This window comes from Ammodytes marinus (genome assembly GCF_949987685.1).
Source record: "Ammodytes marinus genome assembly, chromosome: 8".
Classification (NCBI taxonomy): domain Eukaryota; kingdom Metazoa; phylum Chordata; class Actinopteri; order Uranoscopiformes; family Ammodytidae; genus Ammodytes; species Ammodytes marinus.
The window spans coordinates 21,850,797-21,864,682 of record NC_137212.1 but is presented as its reverse complement, the minus strand read 5'-3'; the positions used below and the strand labels follow the sequence as shown (position 1 = coordinate 21,864,682).

General features: G+C 40.3%; 1 protein-coding gene across 1 annotated transcript; it reads right to left on the bottom strand.

The window, feature by feature from the left end:
• Positions 1 to 3,550: 3,550 nt before the first annotated feature.
• On the bottom strand, positions 3,551 to 5,442 carry LOC307254806 (granzyme B). Its single transcript, XM_080033320.1, has 5 exons — positions 5,327 to 5,442; positions 4,944 to 5,103; positions 4,565 to 4,697; positions 4,138 to 4,362; positions 3,551 to 4,029 (listed from the first exon to the last, which is right to left on the bottom strand). The coding sequence occupies exons 1-5, from the start codon at positions 5,382 to 5,384 to the stop codon at positions 3,856 to 3,858; spliced, it is 750 nt and encodes a 249-aa protein (XP_079889446.1). The 5' UTR covers positions 5,385 to 5,442; the 3' UTR covers positions 3,551 to 3,855.
• Between the last annotated feature and the right edge of the window lie 8,444 nt (positions 5,443 to 13,886).

Sequence of the window (13,886 nt, the reverse complement as noted above, 5' to 3'; positions counted from 1 at the left end):
AGAGAAAATGGCTCTCTACTATAGCCAACAGAGGGGAGATGATGAATGAAAAATGCTCGATTTTTTTGAGTTCTTATAGAATATGGTTCAAAGTTGAGATAGAGCAAAGACAAGGTCCTACACAGAGAGCAAGAGAGAGAGTCATTCTGTTCAGAAGCCATTGAATTCATATTCCACCTCTTAATTGAGAATAAATAAGTCAAACAAGACACCTGCATCCACACTATACACGTGCCAGGGACCAGTGGGTTAGTTCAGAAAAGTGTGCGTCCCGGAATTTCTCTGTAAAAGAAGAAACAGGATTCGGATACATTGAACATTCAACAAGAGTCCTAATTAATTTCATGGCTGACCTTTGACACTTGGGAAGGCCGCACAGGTCCGAAACTCTGCACCGTGGATGAACCTTTGCTCCTGAGAAGCATACCGAAATTTCAGACCCCTGGCTCAAAGCATTTAGGAATTATTCCCAGAAAGACGGTAAAAAGCCGGCCTGGAAGGCCTCAGAGACCATTTAGCCCCCAAATGGCTGACCTTTGACCTTTGTGAATGTTGCACAGGTCCAAAACTCTGCACGGTGATTGCATGTGGTGTCATGATGAACATAATGCAATTTCAGCCCCCTACCTCAAAGCGTTCATGAATAATTAAAGGAAAGACAGTGCCCTGCCTTCATTTTAGTGAACCTAGGGTATATGTAGGGCAGTCTGTTAAAAGCGTGTCTCTTTGACCACCGTGTGGTAACCTTTGACCCCAGGGCCCCCAGATTCGCAACAGAGGGTCCCCCAGAGCCACTGAACAATAATCTGGAAAAAAAAGTCCCCAAAGTCCTGTAGATTTTTATTTGCTCTTTTTTTCCAGAAAATCAACAAACGAGCTTTCAGACTTAAATCCCCTTACACCCTTTGGTCAGAGTTTTTTTCTCGAGGTCGCAGGAGTCTGAATTTTTTATAAGTCATTCTTGGGGCCCGAGACGAGCGGATACACGTCAGCTCTCCTGACCTTGTGTGACTTTTTTGACCTATGTTCATTCATTGTTTGTTTTTGGCCACTTTTCTTATTTTGAAAGTGTCCCATCCTTCAGTCTCTGTACCGTGGCTGATCCCGGGGTCCTGATACGCATACAGACATTTCAGATACCTGGATCAAAGCGTTTACGATTTATTCCAAAAAAGGCACCAAAACACTGCGGCCTTTAAGGCCTGAATGCCTCTAACGGCTGACCTTTGACCCTTCTGAAGGTCGCACAGTTCTGAATCTCTGCACCGTGGTCGCCTGTGGTCTCCCTCTACCTCAAAGCGTTCATGAATGACTCAAGAAAAATAAATTTTCCCGCCTTTATAATAGGGGTTCAAATTGGGTCTGTTGCAGGTGACCCAAAATTATTTTTTTTTATTTTTTTTGGACACACTGCCTGTCATCTCGTTCCCCTCCCCAACGCTAGACCGAAAAATGACTCCTAGGAACTTTAGGGCAACTTGGTCCAATTCACTCGAGATACTAAAAGAGAAAGGGTAAAATTTGGGCACTTACTCCTAACAAAAAAGTGCCCTAAAGTGAAAAGGTAAAATGTGGGCAGTTGCTTATGGGAGTGACCCTTGAATGAAGTGAATTTTTGGAAATTTAAAGATGTTCATTCTGAGTCACTTTCTCCAAAGGAAAAGTATCCTAATGTCACCTGCACAGGTAAAGTGATTGAATTTCACCTAAACACGGTCTTGACCTCCATTACCCCTACGGTCAATGCTGGTGAAGTCCTGCCAAAGATGCACCAAATGTATCCCAATACTTGCTCATAGTAAAAAAGGGCATGAGAAGAGGTAACATGTGGGCACTCACGCATAATAAAAAAGCACCTGAAAGAGAAAAGGTAAAATTGTGAAATTTTAAAAATGTCACCTGCATAGGTAAAGTGAATGAATTTCACCTAAACACTGTCCTGCCAAAGATACACCAAAATGATCCCAAAATGCCCCAAAAGCACCCCAGTGCCCCCTCCTCACAGTAGGATACTTTACTGCTCCACACAATTCCCACTAAGTCACCTTTCGCTATCTATTCTGAGAGATTTAGAGTAGAGATGCTACTCCTATGTGTAGAAAGTAGCCAGTTGAGGTGGTTGGGGCATCTGGTAAGGATGCGCCCTGGGGAGGTGTTCCTATCGTGTCCAGCTAGAAGGAGGCCTCGGGAAAGACCCAGCACTAGATGGAGAGATTATATTTCCACCCTGACCTGGGAACACCTCAGGATCCCCCAGTCAGAGCATCTTAATGTAGCCTGGGAAGGAGAAGTTTGGGGTCCCCTGCTCTAGCTGCTGGCCCTGCGACCTGACCCATAATGAGCAGTTTATGATGGCTAATGATCATGAGAGATTGAATGATCCTCACATTCTGAAACCTCTTCTTCTATCATCATCAAAAACTTATTTCTCTTCCAAAACCTACAATTTCCCCACTTTTATTAGCCTCGGGTCCAGTGGACCCGAACATCCTGTATGTAATATAAATGTGTAGGGGGGTGTCTTTATTTATTTATTCAATTCTAATAACCTTTTTGGCACAACTCTATACCAGTTACCCAGATGGTCCTGTCGCCACACCTGTAGTGTATTTTTTGTTTTTATGTCACTTCCATAGTAATTAATTTTAAATGAAATCTTTACTAGAGCAGAAACTGTGTATTATTCACTCTGGGTCTCTGGTGTCTTGGTATTGCTTGGTCACATCCATATACAATGTTGTTGCATTATTTATCTGATTAACAGTTAGCAGGAAGTATAGATTATATCATACATAAAGGGCTGAATGCTTCTAACTAAACTATACGGCCTCACTTCCCTTTATATAACCAGAAAATATATTTAATCATTTAAACTTGGTCATAATCAGGCCTGTACCTAGAAAACGGGTGAGTACAATATAAAATCTGATACTTTAGTTAAAGATGACTGAATAAGCAAATGACTTGTATAAGTACACACATAATATACAACTTTAATATGTTGACAGATGTGGTAAAGTTTAAAGAGTTATTAGAATACCAAATGCCATTTAACATAAATTAGCTGGCTGTTCATGCAGAACACATTTAATCTACATTAGGATTGCTCATAAAGCAAGGTTAAAAGTTAGCTGCTGCTATCGGTGTATGAATGTGTGTGTGTGTGAATGGTAACGTGGGAAAGGAAAAACAGGTCTCCCTTGCAAAAGAGTCTTCGGTCTCAATGGGATTTACCTGTAGAAATAAAGGTTAAAAAAAGGTGCCCTTGCTTGAGGCCTCATGCCTAAATCTCCGAATTCTTATTTTACAGATTGAAAAAAACAAATGTGCTTGTCACAAATGTGAGGGGAGTTTCAGCCTTGTGTTCAAAAGTAAATAGTGAACCTCTTCCTGCTGCATCAGTACACTTTGTTCACAAGGGGGCAATGTTGTCTTGCTGGTTTAACTCACAGAGTAGTTTACAGAGATGGTGAGGGAACATGGTGATAGAGCGACAGTTTATTGTTATGCTAGACCTGTGTTCTTATTCAATTGAGGCAAAAAGAAGATGGACAAAGCAGTTATGTATTTATTGCATATACATTTGTGTATAAAAGCAGGTTAACATACAGTATATGTCACTTATATTTCAGGCTTTAGCTAAACTTAATTTTTGTGTCATGACTTGCTTCGGTATTCACCAGCTTCCTGGCCCCTTGGAGCTGTACAATAAAAAGTCAAAAGATGTCAGTATTTTAAATATAGCAAGTCTCATTGCTTTTGAAGTGCTGATATTAACGTCGAATTCATCAGCTCTACAATGCTAAACAAATAAACTGAAACACTCTCAAATCAAATGATTTGATCAATCTAATGTCAAACGTATAAGGGCATTTTTACAGCATTTTTCATGGTCTTAAAGATCCAGCCTACGTGGGCAGGAATCTTAGCATAAGCATAAATTAGCACTCCATTTGGGGTTTGATTGGAGGATGACACCACCCCGTACGCCTTTCCATCTTCACAGACCAATGGACCACCAGAGTCTCCCTGAGAGGGACATAGAAAGGTATGCAGTGATTGCTTCAACCGTGATATAATCATCATTGTTGACTAAAGTTTTTGACCATACTGTATATTCTTACAAAAAGTACGTACCTTCCCCGGTCCAGCCTCTCCCTCCGAGCAGAAGTTTTCCTTTTCACACATCTTATTGTCAATGAGTGTTACATTGACTTCCATGAGTACCGGAGACCCATATCGTGGGTTTTTCTCTGTCCTTCCCCAGCCGGAGACTACACATGATTTGGGCAGAGAGCCATCACCTGGGCCTGCAAGAGCGATGGGTTTCACATGTTCGCTGAAATTGACCTTGGAGCTCAACTTGACGGACAAGGGAGAGAGATTTAAAATACATAAATAAAAACAAATTCGGAGCTGAAATATCAATTCAAATTTCTACAGTGCCGTTTGTCTAATACTGCATTGTTATAATTTTTCAGTTTTTCATTTCCTTTATAAATTACAAGTATAATGAGAAATGGACAAAAACAAATCATATCCACAACTGCAAGGGTTTTCTTACCTTAAGAAGCATTATGTCATTGGTTAGGGAAGTTGAATTGTAGTCTTGATGTGGAAATTTGTGTTCAACAGTAACACGCTGTGCTTCAGTTTTTTTATGAAAATCATGAACTCCTAGCCAGGCATTTATGGACCTGAAATGACAACATTAAAGTTTAGTGTTTTTAAAAGAACTGTATACTCAAAATAAATACACAAAAATTAAAAAATTTGTGAAGCCATCATGAAGATTATTTGAGAAATGTACATAATGTATTGGTCATTTTAAATTGAAGTCTCAATGCATGACTGCAACTGGGTTTTTATAAAAATGAGAAAAACCATCAAAATTCCTAGTACCATCACTGTTAGTAGGTTATCATGATGCGTGTTAAACTGACCCGTCTTGGCAGTGGGCTGCTGTCATCAGAAAGTCCTCATTCAGAAGGAAAGCATCGCAGTAACTTTTACCACCGCCCATCAGGTGCTGCTCCAAAAGCACCATGTATGGCCTGCTATGTGGCACAGTCTCATGGCCATTAAAGATTTGCCCTGTATGAACTAGGACCAAAATATATGTGAAAGATTCAAATGTATCTGTAAATGAATCTTTTTGAAAGTCATAATACATATGCCTAAACGGACCACATCAAACCCTTAGCATTGTATGTCCCAACATGTGATAGTAGATTTCCTCATGTACTGCTGTCTAAAGACAAGTGCATTGTATAACAACCAGGAACAGAAAGTAAATATAAAGTTGAAAAAATTCTACTTAACTCACCTTGACTATCAAAAGTCAGCGCAAGTATCAGTATGACCAGTTTGCAGTGGATTGACATGGTGAGGTGGCAGTCTGAGTTTGCACAAGTCACTGACAGTCTTTAAGTACTCTCCATGAGAGAAGGAAGTGTTGGTGTAATCTGCCAATCTGCATATGCAAGCAAAGGGGTTTTGCCTTGACAAAAACATATGAGTATATGATTGTGACTGTATTTTGCTGCAAATTTCTTAAGTAAAGACTCCTATGTTACGATACCAGAAATGTGAAAGTCGATACCAATACCAGTGAAAATAATCATGGTATGGTAATCTAGAAAAACGATTCCATACAGTATGACACCCTGCCCTTACACCCTTAGCTTGGCTGAGAAAAAACTCCCAGTTGTGCATTTTGCATGTCATGCTCAAAGCAATGGCTTTCTCAGAGGAGCCTCTCTGTCTGTCACACAGGCCCATGGGTAACATTATTCTGATATTATCACATCATCAGACAGTGTATAAAGATAGGATTTGTTTGAAAGTGTGCTTCATGAAACTTAAAGTGAAAGGTGACGTCTAAACTGCCAGACAAATGAAGAAGTCATCAAGATTCTGCTGAAATTCAAAAAGAGATCAGTTGGCAGACTAGATAACTAGATACATCTTCCCCCCATAACTTGACATTGTGGAAAGACTTGAGGCGATAGTGGATGATGCTATTTTAAGAGATTAGTTTCTTGTAATTGAAGGCCACCACCGTAACTTGAGTAAATTCTCCGAAAGGGGGTGAGCGTTGCAATCTAGAATCTCACCACTATGCCACCACATACTCCAAAAATACACACTGTACCCTAAAGCCACTACAATAATATCTTAATCAGACATGTTTTAATTGTAACATAAATCAATTTATAATGTCTGTGTAAAGCTTGTTGGCTCTGCAGACCTATTAGTTTCAGTTTGAAAAAAATAAAGGAAAATTGACTTGTGAGGTTCAAACGACTGTAAACCTCTGATAGATGAAAAGGAAAAGTGAATTACAGCTCGCAACATGGACTGCGGATCAAATGTTAATGAAGCTCTGTTATGAAAAGAGATTTGCAACACCGTTGCTTTAATCGGTGCAGTCCAGCCAAAAAGCATGAAGCTTACTGACCACAGACTACAGATATGTCTGCTACATCACTTCATCAAGTCTAGACTCAAGTATGTCCTTCTTATGTCTTAGTCGCAAACTTTATTGTAGTTGTTTTGAATGATGCACAATAGAGTTTTCATGTGTTTGGAGAAGTGAGGGCAAAAGAGGTGGGGGAAGATGAGAAGAAAGAAAGTGAACAGGTTTTTGGGACGGCAGTTCCTGGAGTACAGGGCAGTAATGGGAAATACAGGAGGAGATGAAGAGAGGAACTTGGTTGGTGGAACAGGGCCTTTTATGGTTAGCCCCGTCACTTTTATGGGGACCACGGGGCTGACAGCACTGCTTAAGCCATTGGACACAGCAACAAGGAAAGAGGGAATGTAATAACATCCATTAAAAACCATCAATCATAGTGTAAATTACATGTTTATTAAGAAGAAAGGAAAGTGGCAACAATAAAAGCCAACAGACAGAGAAACGGACTTGATGGATTTAACAAAATCGCATATGGTAACGCACTGATGCGACACTGACTTAAACACAATTATCCTGATATTAGCTGACTCATGTCTGTGCCATGACTTACAAATGATCTTTTTTGCATGTATTCAGAGTCGTTATGCTCGCATCCCTCTTTAAAAATAAATTGTCCTCTAAGGTTTTATTTTATGCAGCTCCATCAGGTTTGTGGATTTTCACTGACTTCAACTGCAATCTGCAAGTGTAAGAGAATATTTCAGTTCCTTTGTATACATAAAAAAGTAGCAATGTTGACATCCGGATTCAAACAACACTAACTACTACATCAACTGTGAGGAACCAGTGATTGGAATGCTCCATCATAAGTGTACATGTGTGAGTATTTCTAATAAGCGTGAATTGCTTCCGGCCTTTTCTCACAGCAGGATTATGGCCTTTACTAAACGTGCTTTGGCCCAGTATTCTGGAGGTGGAAGTCGCCAAATCAAAGCGCTTCCTGTCCACAAGAAGGGACAGGACAAGTCTAGATTCCAAGCCTGTAGCTTGGCCTCAGTGAAGGGAACACATCACATCACATGTCAGCATAAATAATAAAGTTCCCAGACAAGAGTATTCAGAAATGAGCTTGACACACACACTTAGTTAACTAAACCCTTCAGACAGCAGAGCTCAAGAGTCGCTGACCTCACTTGATAGTTATGTTTAACGATCTCAAAACCAAATTTTATCTGTTTAGTTTTTTTAGAGTTGCAATTGGGGGCGATTTTGCACACTGCCAATCGTTTTGTCAGTACCACCGCTTACCTTCTTGGAAAAAACAATATCTGGCAAATGCATTACATCGTTTTCTTTCACTATGTATTTCCTTGGACGCATTTCGATTCAGAATACAGTAATAAAAAGAAAAATCTGTATTTGAAATAACACATTTAGTGGACTCTTCTATACTTTCTAGTTCAACCTTTCAATATTGTATACAGTATATTGTATGTCAATAAATCACAACAATAGTTTGTTTAGACATCAGATTTGATCTTTTACATTTTCCTCCTGCATAATTGTGACTAAGGGCGTGTTCACACCAGGTCTGCTTGATAGAGGTGGTCTCGGGACCGCTTGCAAGTGAACTCTGGAGCGGATCATCGCTGGTGTATTTACGCATCATTTTGACGTCTTTTGCATAATATCTTTCATTAAATGCGTGTGTTTTTAAGTTATTAAGTTATTTAGCGCACGTTGTCAGAGCATACACCCACATGCGATGCCCGCTACAGTCTGTTGATATTGAAACGTGGGCTGACAGAGGAAAGAAGCACTACATTTAATAGATTCTGGCTGTTACAATATGCGCTCCACATTTAAGCATGAAAATAACCGACTGATGCTCTGTGATGGTTGCGAGCATTTTTACCATGATTTTTTTCTCGCAGAACTGTCTGACAGCATTTATGTGCACGTGACTTTTGTTTACAATGTATAGTTTGAGTTTGCCGTTGTGAACGCGAACCGAGCCATCCAAAAAACAAACTGGTGCGCACTAAAGAAGCGGCCTATTGGGTGAGAACACAAGGGATATCTGACCAAAGAAACCCAAACGGCACCAACATCTGTACGAGGTAACTGCATACTACTTGATCGTTTTTGATCTGCTTCAGAAATGAATTCAGACAGCATTAAGAAAAGTATTTAGGTCTGATATCCTACTTGAAGAGTCAATTCGAAAACACATACCAAGATTTGCTGGTGCAATTTTCAACAGAATCGCATCAGGGTTGTCACATAGACCACAACTAGACTGCTATCTCTGTTAGTAATCTGTTAGTCATTTGCTATACACTGAACAGGAAACAACAGATCAGAAGTACGTACGCATGTGGTTACTAAGATTGTTGTGCAATAGGTTGTGCAGATAAGAAGGTCTCCTACAGGTTATCAGCTCCTTGTTTTAAGCCAGTATTAATAACAAATAATGCATTTCTTTCCAAGTTATTGAAACAGTATTTTCACAGCTGGAAACCTAATGCTACAGCAATGGACGGAGCCTGGAGAGAGTCTATATGAAGTGAGAGAAAAGAAAGCATTCTCGGTACACCTGCAAATTCAATAAAAGCTTTTTTTCTTCCAAGTCTGGCTTTGACTGTTTACACTCAATTAAAGCTACCAGATACAGACATTGCATTATGAAAACAACCAGAAAAAATGGAAAGCATGTCAAATTGAGGCGATACTTTGATTTCGCCAGGAACTTAATTGACTCGGCATACCGTCACTGACTGTGTTTCTGTGTGTGCGGCTTTTTACTTGACTGACAGTAGTTTAAGTGCATGGCTCAAAGCCTCATTTCACTCTCCACATGCATTTTATCTTAATGAAGCTGTACAGGGCTGTGATTTGTAACGCACCAGAGTTTCATTCAAAAATACCTGGTTTTGACGCCAAGATATGAAAATGACCCAAGAAAACTTGAGACTGATTACCTATATATTTTCAATAATAACCTGCTTGTTTATTTGACTTTAATGACTTTTGTGTGTTTTTCTTCTCAAAGTGTTCATACTTCCACCTTCTCCAAGGCAAAGAAAACACTTTGATGTGTACAGCTTTTGAAAGGAAATCATGTGCGTAGGCCTATGTGTGCTGGACACAGACAAATAAAGGGAATTTATAGAAAGCTCACTTTCCCCATCACAGACTCATATTTCCTACGAAAAAGACTTCAGTTTTGAGCTTTGGCTTCTCCTCTCACGGCCAGTCCAACCGCGCTGACCAAAGTTTTAGGAGATACAGTAGATATAGGCGGCCTATATGATATTCTTGAAATCATATTAGCACAGTTTCTTCCTGTTTGACATCTTTCTCTGTAAAAGTTTTATCTCATATCTAGGCTGGTTGTGGCTATCAACCACAAACAAACTGCATCAGAGGCACATCCTTCATTTTTGCCTGCAGAAGCAACGCGGTTGTGTGTAAGCACCTATTTGCAATATTAACCGAAACAGCAAAGATCTTTATATGCAGATATGCAGAAGTTATTATTAGCTAAGAAAACCGCAGGTGACAAAGTCGACCTGCTACTCAAATAACATGCCCAGCAAAAGGGTTGGAGAAAAAAAAGAGATTCATCATTTGGCTGAGCCTTGAACGACATAAATTATGTCAGCTCTATGGGTGTTTTTCTGTTACGCTTGAACCATTTCAATCCAAAAAACATATGGCGTCTATCCGCTTTGGACATGGGATTCATATTTAGATGTATCAGATTCAAACCAGTATAAAAACAGAATGGGATTTTTCCTTCTTTCAAACCGTTTTGTATTCTGTTGAGGAATGTAGCTTTTCCGACAAAACGGTCAGGCCTCATTTTCTGCAAGAAAAGTGATACCAGTAGCTAAAAGTTTCTTAAGTGGTGCAATTCCTCAGGCCTTTGAAGAGGACCTGTCATGAATGAAGAAGTGGTAGGAACCCCACTTATAAATACTAAACTAAGCAGCATATTCTCATCACGGCTTCTCGAGTAAGAATGTAAGGTTGAAAAAGTGAAGATCTAGTTTCTCTTAGATAACTGACCTTTTGCTAAGCCCTGCTCCTCAATTGTAAATCTTGCTGTGCCTATCAGGTTTTTCGTTTTGTATGCACTATATACAGTTTTACAGTGATAACAATGACAGATTTATCACATTTTTGAAACAGTGGGTAGGTGCTTTCAGACAGAGGTTGACAAAACCATGGTCTTCTAATTTCCAGCCATTGACTATCAATTTATTGTGGCCCGAAATGACAGCTGACTCTGACTGACTGACTTGCAGATTCTCTAATCCTATCTAGCCAGCGATATTAAGATAATGTCATTTCCATGAGTTGGCTGAAAGCGTTCTACATTATGTGTCTCTGAAGTAAGATAGTTGCTGTGTGCATCATCACACACGTGGCGCAACAGCGGTACCTTCATTCATTATTTAGAAATATTAATTGCCGGGAGCTGACAGCAAATTACATTGCTGTACTTTTCTATACTGTCTCAGACGGGTAAACTGTCACATACAAATTCGAAGTTGATGGGCTTCAGGTTTCCTTTCTTGAGCCTTTTGACACCACCTCACAGGCAAATAAATCCAAATTCCGAAAGGCCTGCCATTTCGAGTTACAGAGTTATTATGCTACAAAAAGGCAATCAATGGTCAGAGGAAATTGTTTTGCAAATTGTCAGTTATTAAATTCTAACAGTTGCCATAGTACCATTTCCTTAACAACAAAGACAAACACATATACAGGGTCTTTAAACAGTTTAATTTATTTCCTTATTTTTCTGCACACACACTCACACACACGCACACACACACACACACACACACACACACACACACACACACACACACACACACACACACACACACACACACACACACACACACACACACAGAACACACACACGGAATACCTTTGCAGTTTGCAGTGTCTCCTCATCAGCCTGTCTAAGCACACAGATCCAGTGTTCTGACCGCAGAGAGTGCCTCTGAAAGCAAAATGTGTCGGTCAAACAGTGTGGAAACAAAAACAGACCCTTGAAAGGGCGCTGTATAGGCTTTCACTGTGGTGCGAAAGAGGTCTGAAGAAAGGCAACATAAAACTAATACATCAGCCCTTTGGATGGAGGGCAAACTAGGGGTCAGATAGGAATGGTAAGCTGATAGTTAGACATACCCAGCTGAAGAATACAATCGAAGTGCCAGATGTGAAGGCTGGAACTAGTCTGGTCTGAGAATGTCATTATGGGTCATGGTATCTACCAACTTTTTTTAATCTATTGTTTCTGTTTGTTTTTACATAGAGCAGTGAAGTATTACTTAGTAAAGGATTGGAAAGTTTATAACTTCGGCAAAACGACAAGGTTCCTAGAGGAACAGGGTGAGAGCCTCTTTATCCTCTAGCTCTCCTTGCATTCTCTGCTCAGGGGGGCTAAAGTGAATTTCACAAGATGTCAATTTGCATCTGTTTTAACATCATGGCTTCAGATGTGGTCTGTGTGCGTGCGTTTGTGTGTGTGTGCGTTTGTGTGTGTGTGTGTGTTTGTGTGTGTGTGTGTGTGTGTGTGTTTGTGTGTGTGTGAGTTTGTGTGTGTGTTTGTGTGTGTGTGTGTTTGTGTGTGTGTGAGTTTGTGTGTGTGTGTGTGTGTGTGTGTGTGTGTGTGTGTGTGTGTGTGTGTGTGTGTGTGCGTGTGTGTGCGTGTGTGCGTGCGTGCACGTGTGTGTGTTTATAAATGTTACACACCGCTGTGTTGAATTTGGGATAAGCAAAGTCCCCACCATATCAGTGTTAAGATATATGAATCAGACCACACTCTGCAATGCATTTTAGCGGTGCAATCCGGGGATTGTGGAAAGATTAACATGTGTGAGAGATATCTATCATTATCTGTTCGTGCAAAGCATGAATACCTGCACTGCAGTGTGGATGCCTTTTACGGGGGCCAAACTTCTCAATGACCAATTCCCGAGGGTTCACTTTTACACAGGAAACCTTAAATAGACGGAAAGGGATACTGGTATTCTGCGTATTTGGCAGTCAGTGGGGGAAGAAAAAGGCAGGTATTTGGAGGTATTTGGATATACAGTGGACGGACAGGACGTGGATAAAGAGGACGAGAGTGAGAACAATAGAGTGTGTATCTTTATGGTGGCCTGCCTTAGTTTGGAAGAAGAAGACTTAGACAGACTGTGTTTGTCATTAACAGAGTTTTTTGTCAATGGGGGGAAAAGTTGAGTACTTCTTATCGGAGAATTCCTGAATGCTGTTATCAGACAGGAGGGGGATCAGTGTGTTTGAGTCTATACTGTACAAGCTTTGTGAGTCCTTTTCATGGATTGTTTTTATGGTGGCAATTAGACATGGCTCATTTTCTCCAAACGACCACCCGTGCTGCCACTAATTTGCTCTATGATTTGGTCTTTGTTTGACTGAAGGTCGTTACAACAATAACACCCATTCATATAATCTACCGCCCGAAAATTACAACAGTCACCGTCTTTTAGCCGTGGAGTGATCTTGCTGTGCTTTTGTACACTGAAGCCTGCCTGCTGCTTTTCTTTATGATTTAGTTGTAGAGTAGAGCGACATCAACAGCTCAGTCACTTGTGTAATAGCTGCCATTTGTCACTGTCACATTGGCTGTTTACTGACCTGGCCTTGACTTCATCTGGCTGGGTAGATCAGGGCCATTTAGAACAAAAAAGTAATGAGTACAAACTCCGGGGAGCATGAGGAGACAGTGAAGTAGAACCTTGAGGTGATGGAGATGCAGTTAAAGGGGATGGTACATACCTGAACTGACTCTTCCAGTAGGCTTATCATTCATATTATTCCCAAGTTGAGAAGGCTGCTCTCTCAAAGTATGGCATTTGCTTGTAGATTACTTCGTTAAGTCTCTTTGAAGACAAATTGTGTGACAAATAAAAAAAAATCTAATTCTAAATATGCTAAATATACTAAACAATGACAAAGTCCAATTAGATTACATTTTGCTACAGGAACTGGGCCTCAGGATTGCTGAGAATTAAAGTTAAAAGCGTTCACCACACAGACACTGTCTATTCCATCCTCCCCTCCAAAGCATTAAAAGTCAACTTGTGAGCAAATACACTCAAGTGAGTGTTGAGCATCCGCCAGCGCGTAAAGAGGGTTGAGCCTGCACTCGTCACAGCCACACGCTTTCTCCCTGTGTTCCAAATAGCATACCATCTTTTTACTACACTATATACTGCAGCTGTCAGTATAAAGTGTGTAGTTTGCATGCAGTATGCATAAAATTGGGACATTCTTCACAAAATTGCATCTTGGTGGCTCAGTTGATGTGATGTGATTACGCTGCATAGAGGACTCTCAAAAGAACACGCTGGTTTTCATACTGCAAAGTATGTGACCGAATGTCATCGGACATTTAGGTATTTTTTGGCATAATGGTTTGACA